The 13,748-nt window shown below is 42.1% G+C and overlaps 1 protein-coding gene across 1 annotated transcript in view; it reads left to right on the forward strand.

Moving 5' to 3' along the window:
• Positions 1-13,176, forward strand: part of C3_1H2orf69 (chromosome 3_1 C2orf69 homolog) — a 44,312-nt gene extending 31,136 nt beyond the window's left edge. The window contains exon 2 of the mRNA XM_069225768.1: positions 11,535-13,176. Coding sequence (XP_069081869.1) covers positions 11,535-12,359 — 825 coding nt within the window. The 3' untranslated portion in view covers positions 12,360-13,176. The remainder of the gene's footprint in view (positions 1-11,534) is intronic.
• The last annotated feature ends 572 nt before the right edge of the window (positions 13,177-13,748 follow it).

Here is a 13,748-nt window from a genome sequence, read left to right on the forward strand (position 1 = left end):
AATTAGTATCGTCAGATTGATTCGTGGGAGCAGTACAGGTGCATCAAACAGAATACAGTATGGACGATGTGTGGCTTCAATTGAATTTAGATCTTTTGTGTATGTGTTTGGTGGAATGCGTGTTTCTGTTTAAGCCTGGGTCCACTGCTTCCATTGATGACTCAGTGGGGGATCCCCCGATTCCAATAATGATTTAGTGGGGGAAAGGGGTCTCCAGATTCCAGTAATGATAAAGTGGGGGTCCACAGAAGTCAAAAGGTTGGGAACCACTGTTCTAAAGCAATATAAGATGATCTCTGCTAAAGCTGTGTCATGCTATTACCATCTGCATAGAACTTAATGGCAGTACGGCATTGTAGCACTTTCTCAATCTGAGCGTCCTTTCCTGCATATCTATAGGTACCATTCCATTAGCCGATGATACCTGTTTGATTGTCCAAGCTTAGTAGAGAGTTTGTTCAGTGCTCATTTTAGAAGTGGTTTTGACATGTTTAGAGAACAAGTAAAATTTGTTAGCTCTTGGAAGATCCATGCGTTGTCTTGTGCATGGATAGGTGTGCTAGAGGACTTTTCAATTTTTCCTGTGTATGATGTGGTCAGTTCCATTACGCAGCCTAGGTGCTTTCAATAGCTGAATCTCAATCAAGATATTACCTATATTAGCCAATGCTACCCTTTTTTAAATATTAAAAAAGCTGACATAGACTCTACCTGTTTTGGAGGGTTACACAACAGGTAGGCCAGAGATGCAAAATACATTTAATGATAGTGAAGGGAGACCTAATCTTGTATAACTGTTAACAATCAGGGAAAAACAGTGTAGGATTAACACCACTGCAAGTTCAATCAATACCAATCTGAAAAGTTGAATCATTAATAAAAGTCCTTTGTCGCTAATTTCACTTTTTTGTTGTATATGAACAAGAGTTGAAAATTAAAAACAGTAGCAAAGAAAGTTTCAGCTATGCTAGTGTAGAAGAAAGTGGTGCCTAGTTGACTTGCAGAAAAATGTTTCATCTGACCATACACATTAGGTACAAGCCTGATGTGTGTCTCCTACATAGAAGATTAAACCAGGCTTTTCTCATCTGGGTTGATAGTTTTGTTATTGTTTAGTGCTCGGGACTGAGGGTTAGCTAGTCACACCCTCAAGTGCAAAATGTGTTTTAGTAGGAAAACAAGACAGTTTTCAGGTCTCCTGAGCCTTGTGGTCGCCACTTGTTAGTTATGGTTAGGATTGTGTTTTCAAGGGAAAATAATGTTTTGGTTTTTCTAATACCTTTGACACTGTTTCACAGATCTTCACAAAACTTTCCAAAAAGAATGTTCTTCGACCTCACTTCCTTTCTGGAAGTTTCAGGATGATTGGTTAAGCCAGGGTTGAGAAAAGAGGTGGTGAGGTCATGTTTTCCCTATTCATTTGTCCATAGGAAATTTAGATAAAGCTACAGGCCAAACAGCTGTACAGATTTACACCAAATTTAACAGAAAGCTGAAAGTGTGACTTGGTGTAAATCTGTTCTGTAGCTTTTGAGCAATCAAGGCTTCAAAACTTCGTACTTTTCATGCCACGGAGGGTCCGCAGATCCGACACATCTCAAGACAAGATCGGGTTAGCTGCCACCACATCAACAACAAAGTGGTGGCAGCCATCTCAGAACTCAGGCTGAGTCTTATGAACGTGAGTTAAGAAAAAGATATAAGGGGATTGGGTTCACCCTGCTCCCTCTATGCCATGTTGAGGGTGTCACAGAGGGATCCCCCTGTGTCCAAAAAAACAAACACACACACAATATATGTATTATAGATATTTGTTTTCTCACACATTTGTGGCAGATCTGCAAATCTGTAACAGTGTATTTAAATACATTTTAAAAAATAATGGGGGATGAGCCAGGACCAGGGTGTGGAGGGGGATGCAACACAATGCTTTTAAAGGGGAGAGAGGCATGTGCATACCAACCCCCCTCCCTCTGATTCCCCCTTAATCTCTTGAGTCTTCTTGAGGCTGCAGGGAACGCATTTCCCCTGGGAACAAATCAATTAATTGAGGGGGGAGGGGAGTGCACACACCCGCCCTCCCCAAAACTTGAAAGGTCCTGGAAAACCCATCCCCGGGCTGGCTCCTCTGTCTGCCATCAAGACAGTTTCCCTGCCACAAGAGTGCTGGCAGGGAACACCTGCCTCTTCCCACCCAGCAGGAGCTACAAACAAATGCTCCTGCTGGGTGGGACCAACATTTTTTCCCCTGACCATGCTGTTCTGGGCAGGGAAAAAGCAATGGCTTCCGCCCCCCAGGGAGCAGAGAAAACAAACCTCCTGCTACCAGTCAGGAGCAATGCCATCTCCCGCAGCACCCAGGATGGGTGCATGCGGGGAGCGAGAGAGGCCAAGTGCTCCCTCCCACTGACCTCAATGGTGTGTTGTGGCTGCGCTAGGTAGACACAGGAGCACCCAAATTAACCCCTGGAGGTGGGGTCCCCAGGACCTGTACAGACTCAGGGACTGGGAGGGGAGCTGTAAGCCCCCTACTCGCCCCAAAACAAGGAAACCAAAAAGCATTGCCAGCACCCAGGATGGGTACTAGCAGGGGAGTTGGTGACCTTCAACAACAAAAATAAGTACTTTGATGTCCCAGGTGAGCACCAGGACCGCCAAAATAATAATGAAGTGCAAAAATGAATCATAAATGAGTGGCAGAAGGTGCTCATTTATTATTCACTGCTCCTTGAAGAAGCCTACTAAAGTGCCTTGCGAGGGCTCTTTAAACTTTTTTGGAGCTTGCTGATGTCCCTAAAAGGGGCACTGGTACCACCAAGCATTTTTTTTTTTAATGCTGTTAGGGGCCGCAGAGTGCAGCTGCTCCCCCAGCAACATTAAAAAATAAAAAAAAAGTAAACGGCAAGTCTCCTAGGTCATTAAATTAATTCTGGAGAGCTTACTATATGTTTTTTTTTTTTAAAGCGCTCCTAGCTGGAGCTATGCTCTTCAACTTAGGTGTAAAGCCCTCTTGTGTCTGTTTTTAGGATTGCAGTTTGTGGGTTATTAATTGTAAAAGACTAGGACATGATGATTTATTCTTTTTACATTTTTCTGCCCACTAAATGCAGTGTTAAAAGAAATACTGTTTTTTTTTTTTTTTTTTTTTTTTTTTACTTTATCAAACATTTTTGGAACAATGTAGATTTTCCAAATAATTTATGATGGAAATTCTTAATTTTATTAAAGACACGGAAGCGAGTATTATGCTTACTTTTCCTGCTTTAATTTCAATAGCAGCTGCAATCAAGAACAATAACCAATCCCATAAGTGTAGCAGAACAATCTACCAATGGGAAACAAAGAGATGGAAAGGACCAATCAGAACGCAATACACGTAAAGATATACCAGGCTTGACTGCAAGCAGCCCTCTTTTCTTCTGCGAGAAAGTCATTAAAAGGATTTTAACATTAGAAATATGCAAGCAATTATACAGGCAGCTAAAATTAGAGCAAACAAGTCTTGAAGCCAATCCAAAGAAAACGCAGACATAGTCTTGATGGAATAAAGATGGGGAAAATCCAAAGGGAACGTTGGCTGAGAGAACGTGAAGTTTGTAATGTTAGATGAACTCAGTGATTTATCCAGAGGTAGTTGCTGGAGCGTTGGTAGAGACTAAAGGGAGGGATATAAAAAACAAAGTTAGAGTAAATGTGGTGGCATAATACTTGCCTCCCTGTCTTTTTAATTAAGACTTTCCATGATAAATTATTTGGAAAATCTACATTTTATGACAAGACCGGAGGCTCCTATTATGCTTGTTTAAAGCATATCAATTACTACTGAAGATGCAGTATTAACAGGTTTACAATAAAAAGTACAAAATGTAACATCATTTGACCAATCTGCTGATCTCCAAATGTCTTCTAAACGGGAACCAGCCCAGAAGGCTTTGGACGCCATAGCACCCCGAGCAGAAGAATGGGCTCCAAATCTAGAGGTGTCAATACCTGCAAGTGACATGATCCATTTGACCCAAAGAGCCAATGTGGGGGTAGAAACTGGTTTATAGGGTTACCTGAAGGAAATTAAAAATTGGGTTGCTGAAGATGTTCTGAGATCAATAGTCTTCTGTTCATACACTTTTAAACAGTTACCCAGACATAGCTTTGGATATTTTGGGGAAAAAAGTATAGAGCACAGAGGAGATATTGGTTTGTGTACGTCTAGAAACATTGAAAAGAACACCTGTAGGGGTAAAGTGGCGAGCAGAAACATCAAGAGCTCTGACATCGGATAGACGTTTAATAGAGACTAGACACAGCAACATTTACTTAGCAGAAAGCATTTTTAGTGACAAGTCATTATCTTGCCAAGATAGAAACATTTGTAGAACAAGGTTAACATCCCACAAAACAGTATACTTAGGAAGAGGAGGATTGGAAAATTTTACTCCCTTTAATAGCCGAAAAATAATAGGATGTTGGCCTACAGGTTTACCGTTTATAAAGGGATGATGAATGGAAATAGCTGACCGATACAGTTTGATAGTCTTATAGGATTTACCAGAGCTAGCTTGGGAAGCAAGAAAGTTGGCTATTAAACTTAAATCTGCTGAAAAGGGATTACTAGATTTTCCCAGACACCAGCTGGACTAGATTGCCCAAGCAGACTTGTAAGCTTTGGATGTACCTGGGGCCCAGGAGTTGTTAATATAGGTTGAAGCTTCAAGTGAAATTCCTGGATAGGAGGAAGAATACCTGACACTTTCCAGGCTGAGAGAAGAAGGGATTTATTGAGGATCAGATCGTGAAGAAGTCCTTGGGGATGGAGAAGAAGAGATGGGAAGGAGGGGGAGAAAGACTGGGAAGTCTACTGGTAACTCGAGAAGTGGAGGGAATCAAACTTGGGACTGCCAAAATGAGACTATTAGCACTACGGTGGCTTTCTGACGATGTACTTGTGCAAGAACCCTGTTGATCATAATGAAAGGAGGAAATGCATAATTTGTTGAGTGAGACCAATCTTGAAGAAAAGCGTTGGTAGCTAGGGCTTTGGGATCCGGCCTCCAACTGAAGAATTGAGGGAGTTGTGAGTTGAGGCGAGACGCAAAGAGCTGTTTGAAAGGGACCCCATTTGTGATGGATCAAATTGAAGACCGAAGAATGAAGCCTCCAATCGCAGTAATCGGAGAGATGACGCAAGTACCAATCTGCCACTGAGTTGAGAGAACCTGGCAGATATTCTGCTTGAACTGAGATTTTTCGGTGAAGGCAGAATTCCCAGAAGCTTTTGGCTAATTCAGCTAGAGGTTTGGATCTGGTACCACCGAGATGATTTATGTATTTGACCGCCGAGAGGTTGTCCATACGGAGGAGGACCGAGCATTGAACTTTTACCAAAGACAAACTTCTGATTGCAAAGGAGCCTGCAAGCATGCCTAAACAATTGATGTGCAATGAAGACTCCTGAGAGGACCATGTTCCTCCAGTCGATATTTGACCACACCTTGATCCCCCAACCTGTTAGGCTTGCATTGGATTCTAATACAAGATCTGGGGCTGATGCAAAGATAGTCCTGCCGTTCCAGGCTTCCAGGTGATCTAACAACCATTGAAGTTCTGTAAGGGATTCATTGTATCGAGGAGGACTGAATCTGAACAAGCAAGACCCTTGCGCAAATGCCGAATCTTCAGCCTTTGGAGTGCTCGGTAGTGAAGGGGCATCGGGAAGATCGCTTGAATCGAGGAGGAAAGAAGACCAACAATTCTTGCTAGAGACCTTAGGGTGAGAGAAGTCTGCCGTAAAGAGAGGATTATCTCTGATTTGATGGATTTTATTTTAGTATCTGGGAGTTGAAGAGTGCCTTGAGCGGCATTCACTAGAAATCCTAGGAATTCCGTGGTTTGAGATGGATTGAGAATGGATTTTTCGTTGTTGATTATGAAACCTAATTCCAACAGGAGTAAAATGGTGTAAGAGTTGAAAGCGCAGAGTGGACGTGTTTTGATGCACAAGAAGGATGTCGTCTAGGTAAATGATTAATCTGAACCCTTGAGCTCTGAGATGAGCTACGACTGTTTGCATTAACTTGGTGAAGCACCAGGGAGCTGAAGAAAGACCAAAAGGTAGGCAAGTGAATTGATAGGTATGGTGGATTCATTGAAACTGAAGGAATTTCCTGTGAGAATGATGAATGGGTACTGTTAAATAAGCGTCTTGAAGGTCTAGATGAACCATCCAATCGTTCAAGAGCAAAGAATCTCTGTGATGCAAAATTGTTTCCATTTTGAAATGGCGATAAACAACAAATTGGTTGAACTGTTTGAGATTCATTACTGGTCTGATCTTCCTGTTCTTCCTGACTACTAGAAATATGGAACTTATGAAACTTGAGTGATGAGGTTGAATGGCTCGTTTGTGAAGGAGGGCCTGGATTTCCGAGGAGACGAGGGCTGCCATGTCAGTTGAGAATTTGAGAGGAGGAGGACGGGACAACTGAAAAGGGGTGTTGTAGAACTCTATTGAGTAACCGTTCACAGTGTCGAGAACCCAAGGGTCCGAAGTAATCTCTTTCCATCTGTGGAGAAATCTTTTTAGACGACCCCCCTATAGAAGGATGGCTAGAAAATTGGCTTACCTGTGGGAGTATAGGATTTGGAATTACGCTGGTTCCTGCCCCTGAAGCCTCTGGATCGTTGGGGATAGAATTGAGGAAATCTTGTTGTTGCCAATTAAAGGAGCCTCTGTAGCCTTGATATCTGGCATACCGGCCGTTAAAGCGACCCCTTCCTCTAACGGCCCTGGCAAAAACCTGCGCATTAAAGACTTTTTTGAGTGATTGATGCGCTTTATCCAAGGAAGCAAAGGTTGTATCATATCTGCTTAGTTCCTTAAAAAAGGAATGTCCAAACAGCAGTCCATCTGTTTTGGTACCTGGATCCATAGCGGCAAGGTTAGCCAGTTTAGGGTCCAATTTAAGAAGAAGTCTCTTCCGCCGTGCGTGAGCCATGGCATAGTTGGCGTTGCCAAGAAGACAGAAGGCTTGCTGAATCCAGAGGGAGAGTTCTTCTGGATCGATAGAATCATTACTCAGTCTGGCGGATTCCGCCATGTCAAAAATATGGGCCAATGGACCCACTATGTCTAGGACTTTGTCCTGACAGACTAACCAAGTTCTGTCCACTCCTTTTACGTGGGTCTTTCCCGAACTTGGAGAAAAAGGTTTTCATGGAAGAATCAATGGAGGGTGTGGAAGTAATGTGAGAGGAAGAGAGGGTCTAGGACATTCGGAACAAAGTTTGGCACGCACTTGTTTGTCAAGTGGTAGGCGTAATTTGGCTGTAGTATAGTCTGTGACGTAATCTGAAGGCAGCCACTCAGTGGAGTTAGGGTGATGGATTAATTTGGGATCAAACATAGGATTCCCTTCAGCGTCTAGGAGGGGAGTAGAAAGTTGATCACTTGTCGCTGTTTTTAACTCTTTTGGAAGGTGGTTCAATCCAAAAATCAGAATTACTGATATTATCCAGGTCTTTATCAGACTCCATGTCATCATCAGTGTCCTTTGTTAATCACAATCTTGTGGGTTGTGAGTAAATGTTTTGTTTTTGCCTTACTCTTAAAACCCATAGAATTTTTCCCCTCTGAGATAGGAGGCCTTTGAGGAACGCCATCCTGTGTGAGTTAGACTCTCTGCTCAACAGCGCAGAAGCAGCATTGGACTGATTAATATTAGAAGCCTCAGTGGCTTTGCGCTTTCTGCTTTCCCCCACAGACTGGGCGATTGTGAAAGACTGGATGATACAGTATTTTAAATTTATTTAGAAAATTTTAACATAGAGGCAGAAACTGCCTTTGCCACTGACGATTGAATAAACGTATTCAAATTATCTGAAAAAGCCTCTTCAGAAACATTATTCTCTTCATAAAAACAAGGAAAATTCATTTTGCTGGTCAAACATGAATAATCTTGTAGAAAAAGGGTTAAATTTGGAGAAGGAGGGCCTAGGAGGAGGGGTGTGTGACTAACCAAGCCCCTGCCAACCAGAAACGTGTAATTGAGTAAAGCCGCGCCTCGAGAAGGTTTTCAGAGAAGGGCGGTGAGCTGGCACAATATCCGGAAGTAACAAAATGAAAAATCAGTGAAGAGAAGGGCTAAAATTAGCTTATGAGGAGCGCTTTCGGTAGACAGAGGACGCATGCAGCTGAAGCGCGGCAAACGCGAGGCTGATGGGGCGTGTGCGATAGAACGCGGGGAGAAAGGCAGCAGCGCGCTAAGCACGAGGAGAACAGTCGTGACGACTGATAAAAACAAACGAAGGGGGGAAAAGAGGAGCGCTAATCGAAATACGATGAAACCGGGCGAGCGCATTAAAGCACAAAAAGTTACAAATATAACTAGCAAATGAAAACACTGTAAATACTAAACATTTCTGTAAAATAGATTGAGCGCAAAAAGATATACATATCTTCATTGTGAGCAGCAAGAAAAGAGGGCTGCTTGCAGTCAAGCCTGGTATATCTTTAGGTGTATTGCGTTCTGATTGGTCCTTTCTATCTCTTTGTTTACCATTGGTAGCTTGTTCTGCTACACTTATGGGATTGGATATTGTTCTTGACTGCAGCTGCTATTGAAATTAAAGCAGGAAAAGTAAACATAATAGGAGTCTCAGGTCCTGTCTATTATTTTTAAACGTTGCATTGTGTGCTGTTCTTTAAAAAAAAAAAAAAAAATCCCTAGAAATTGACTGAAAAATACAAGGGCTAGGTAAAGGGATGTTATAGTTAGATGAAATTGCCAGTTAAAACTTAGGGTTTTAAACTAACAAAACCACTGAAATTCATCAGTTCTAGTCCTCTCAAATAACTATAACTCGGGCCCTTGTCATGCGCTGCTAAATACACCTCATATTACAGCGCTTATGACAAGATTCTATGACTTCATCTACAATATCACTGCAACATTTGCAGTGACATAATCAATGACTAAACTGTGCATGGCGCAGCCTATGGTTACCTTAATCGGATAAGGAAATAGATAAACTCGTGAAATTCAGTGGCTTTATGTGTTTGAAACTAAATGGTTTTACTGGCATTTTCACCCAACTATGTCCCTTTAACCTTTGGTCCTACTGAAGTCGTATGGGAACCTCTCAAACCCTTCATGACATACAACCTTAGCTTTGTGAAATAATCACCAGTGTTTGTGGAATATATTTTAGGTGCAATTATTAGCATAGGGCTGGCCTGTACGGGATTTTTTTTTAAAGCTTTTCTTGACATATAACAACACAAATATGCATTTGAAATCGTTTGCGGTTACTCTGAAATGGCTTTAAAAGGCAGGGTCTTTTGGTTTGGACCTTGTGGAACATTGCCTTGTTGCTCAATGTAACACTTTTCCTTTGCGCACCCTGCACCGTATGACTCGCAGTTGCATAATTTTCCGGTGATATAGCTAGTAGTCTTAATTTGAAGCGTCCGAATCATTTGCATGGTAAGACCGAGGTCCGGTTACTACTTACTTTCTATCCAAAAGGAAACTTAGACAGTGATACTGTAAGCATATCTAAATGTATTAACATTTGTAAGCTGTCTTTGCTTTAGTGCAAAGCCAAGAGCTCTTATCTCTAAAAGGCAAAGATACTGGGTTTTCAAATGCTTGTATGGTAAACGTGAACTGAATCTTGTTTAGGTATCTGAGTGAGTCCTGGTTGTGGGAGGGTGTTCGTAATGTGGCACAATTGAGAGATCTGGAGCTGAGACTGACGGCAGTGTGTGTCACTGGAGCATAACAGTATTCAGATTACTGCTCAACCAATCCTTGGCCTCTCTGCAGTGCATACATTGACATGGTCATGTACCATTTGTAATGACCAATTCTAATTATCTCTAACAAAATTATTGTTTTTACTTATTTATATTAAGCCACTATTAAACACTCAACCAATAAGCCTAGCCTGTTTTAGGCATATGAGTGTTGTTGTGGATATATCTGAATGCTATAGATGAAAACTCAGACACAGCTAAAAACTGCTCATTCAGCATGCTGTGAAAAGCACAGGATTGCAGTTCACATGTTGTAAGCCACTACCTCAATTACTTAACTCACTCTCTCTTTTTACAGACACCCCCCTCCACACTTTTTCATTCCATTTAAAGCACTGTATAGGCAAAAGCCTAATGAGGACAGCTAAAACTAAAATGTGCCTTATAAATAAGATCTAAAAATTGTGATGTTGTAAATATGTAGAGTCCATTAAGGCAAATCTGAAACTTGTGGAGGCGCAACAAGGAGCAACCTCTTTGCTCCTCTGCAGCATCTCTGAGAGGGCAGAAGCACACCACAGCTGGTGCTACAAGTCGTAGTGGGGGGGGGGGGGGTTAAGGAGTCATGCACTTTAGTGAAAAATCTGATGGCCTGACCTCTTCCACTGTGAGACCTCAGGATGTAATTGTAGCCCCTGAGTCTCTTGGTGTATCCGGTCCCCTTTAGCAGTTGAGCTGCGGAATTAATCCAAAGGTCGTGCAGGTCATTTGCTCCCTGGTGAAGCAGATCCAACCACCTTCACCTTCTCTGGGAATCAAGCGCAAAGGGAGAAACCCATCTGAGAGACGGCATCATGAAGCACTGCTGGGGTGTTTTGGATGAAAGCAGTCGTTGGGCAGAATTGAAGACGATAAGGCTTAGGGGGAGCAAAAGGAGGGCCAGAAGCTGTGAAACCAGTAGGTGGGTGGGGTAAACAACACTGAGGAGTGAAGCAAACTAATGGGAAGAGTGCCACTTGGTGCACGTGGGGAGGAAAAGTAATCGGGCAAGAGAGCAGCATATGGACAAGAAAGAGAACCACACAGAGGAGGAAAGAGAAGCAAAGTAGGTAGACTGCTGGAAAAGGCGTAAACACTTGTGGAGTGCCTAAACCAAAAGAAAAAGTAGCCCCTTGAAAATGAGCAGTGGAAGGACACCTAATGTGTCCGTGCTCCAGGCATGGGGCACACACAAGAGGAAGGAAAGCCCTCGCAAGCTAATACATAAGAAGCAGGCAAATGAGATCGACAAAGTAGTCAACCAATTAGTGCACTCTAAGCCCACTGTAAGCAAACAATACGTCTCAGTGCATGTGATGTCAAGTTTGCAAGACCTAAAGAAGACCAAGCAACTTGCATTTTTACTTTGACTGAGGCACCCGTCCTCAAGCACATTTACTGGACTCATCGAGGCCACAGAACTGATTGTCCCACAGATTATCAGTAGCTTCATTTACATAGAAGTTCAATGAGTTAATTTGAGAGCAGTTGATAACCCATTGGTTCTATGCTATCACGTATGCAAGTGGAAATATGTAAATGTATCTAGGTTATGTAACCTCTTCTGATAAATGAATTAAATATCTGCTGTTGTCTTTGGTTAGATCATTTTATTCCTACACTGAGTTTTTTACACGGATTCTGTGCAAGTGTGGAATTTGATTTCGAGATGTGCTTATCCATTTTAGTACAAATAAGCCGTGTATGTGTAGCTTTATCTTTTATTTCCCTTTTCTTCTTTCAGAGCTATGAAGACATCATGGCTTGTCATCCGGAAAACGTCCGCTGGAAGCGGTGGAGTTTCGAAAATGCTGCCTCTCTCCTCTCCCGTCGCTTCCCAAATAGTCATATTTGGGTTGTGAGGTCGTCTCGAATGCATTTGCATAAGTTCACTTGCTATGATAATTTTGTGAAGAGCAACCTCTTTGGCGCCCCAGAGCATAGCTCAGACTTTGGTGCTTTTAAGCATCTGTATGCCTTGTTGGTTAATGCCTTCATGCTAGCAGAAGGCATTGTTTCGTCTCCAAAAGCAAAGTATTTTGCCAACAAGGATAAAAGGTCTCCTGCTCCCTCAAGTGTGCATTCAGAATTTACTACAAATGGCTGCCTACACGAAAAGGAAAATAATTTAAATTACCCTATTGTAGCTTTAGGTTCACCGTCTGTCAACGGTTCTGTGTCGTTCACATTGATTGGGTTCAGTAAAGGCTGTGTTGTTTTAAACCAGTTGTTGTATGAACTAAAAGATGCAAAAACTGACCCTAACTTGGAAGGCTTCATATCAAACATAAAGTCAATGTATTGGTTGGATGGTGGGCACCCTGGAGGAGGCAATACTTGGGTTACCAGTCCTGACGTATTGGAAGGATTTGCACAAACTGGGATCTTGGTTCACACACATGTTACGCCGTACCAAGTACATGACACAATGAGATCTTGGATTGGAAAAGAGTATAGACTGTTTGTACAGATCCTCCGAGAATACGGTGTGCCAGCTAATACCCAGCTCCATTTTGCAGACGAAGTCCCATCTTTGGATAACCATTTTAGAGTTCATGAAGTGTTCTGAGTGGACTTACATTGTGTATGTATCGGGATAGTTTGTCAGCACTAGTGCAGCCAAGTGTATACACAGCCAAGACCATACTAGCAGAACAACCTTTCTCGATGTACACTGCTGGTCAACTGTCTTTTCTGTTTGACCATTTACAACGACATCACTTTTTCATTTTTGTGTAACATCTTTATAAGTATGCTTACTGTTTCTCCACTGAACCACATGCAATGAAAGTATTATGGGAATCCTGTATTACAGTTGCGGTGTCTTCTTGAGTGTGGCAATATACAAGAAATCTATGCATCTTCTACAGAGCAAATGTGGGGGGAGGGGGGGAGAGGGCGATGCAACATTGCTCTTGAACTGCAGAAACGTAAAGGAGCCGTTTTTGTGGTTGTTGTTGCTGTTTTTGAAAAGGCAGAAGATGCCTGCCATTTTATTGACAACCTAGTAGGTATCCTTTTCAAGTGGTTAGTGAAACGGGTTTCATTTGAGCCAGTTGTGATTATGGAAAACGTGGATATGCAGGTGTACATTCTTTTAAACTTTCTTTGGTAGGGAATACGTTCTGAGAAACTGCTGTGGAAAATGAATGACCAAAGAATGGCACCATTTCTCGTGGGCTTTTGTTTTCAAAAGTCATGAGTATCACAGGTACTTTCAAGGCAAGATTGCTAAAGAGTTTATAAACCTTGAAGGTATTACAGAGCAACGGAGACTTATGTTTTTAATAGGCCACATTTTATTTATGCAGTTAACGATTTTCCCCTCTGCCGCAGGCAGGAGATGATACAGAATGTGTTGATTAAAGGTTATGTACACAGTTGAACTATGAGATGGCCAAGTATTTTGTAACAGTTAATATTCACTCATAAAGAACTATTGTTAGACTCCTCGCACCAATGGTTATCATTACTAGCACCAGTTCAAATGTGATAATTTTACTTAAGCAACCCAGTTCTACCTTACTCAGCCTTTGAGTACCCGGCCACCTTGTAGAAGGACTGAAAAATGTATGTAAACGCTAGAAATGCAGGGGATTTGCAGCACCACTGTCGTACATGCCTAGGCATGTATATGTGACAACCAGTTCCTTTTTTATGTTATTTTGATATCATTTTTTTGGGAGTTAGTCATGTACCACAGGGAGTTTTTGGCAGCTTTAAATCTTTATTTGTGATTGTTACACTTTAAAAATCAAGCAACAGTGTGGCAACAATGGTACATTACTGGGAGTACTCATTCACTGTGCTGATGCAGTAATCAGTTACATTATATCCTACAATAATACACAAATGTTACTTGTAAGCAGTATGACACATTATGCCCCATCCTTGTCTAGCCGCTGCTGCCTCTCCCTCCCAGCTATTCCAGTCGTTCAGTCTCTGCCACGCACAACCT

Source organism: Pleurodeles waltl, chromosome 3_1 (genome assembly GCF_031143425.1).
Source record: "Pleurodeles waltl isolate 20211129_DDA chromosome 3_1, aPleWal1.hap1.20221129, whole genome shotgun sequence".
Lineage (NCBI taxonomy): Eukaryota > Metazoa > Chordata > Amphibia > Caudata > Salamandridae > Pleurodeles > Pleurodeles waltl.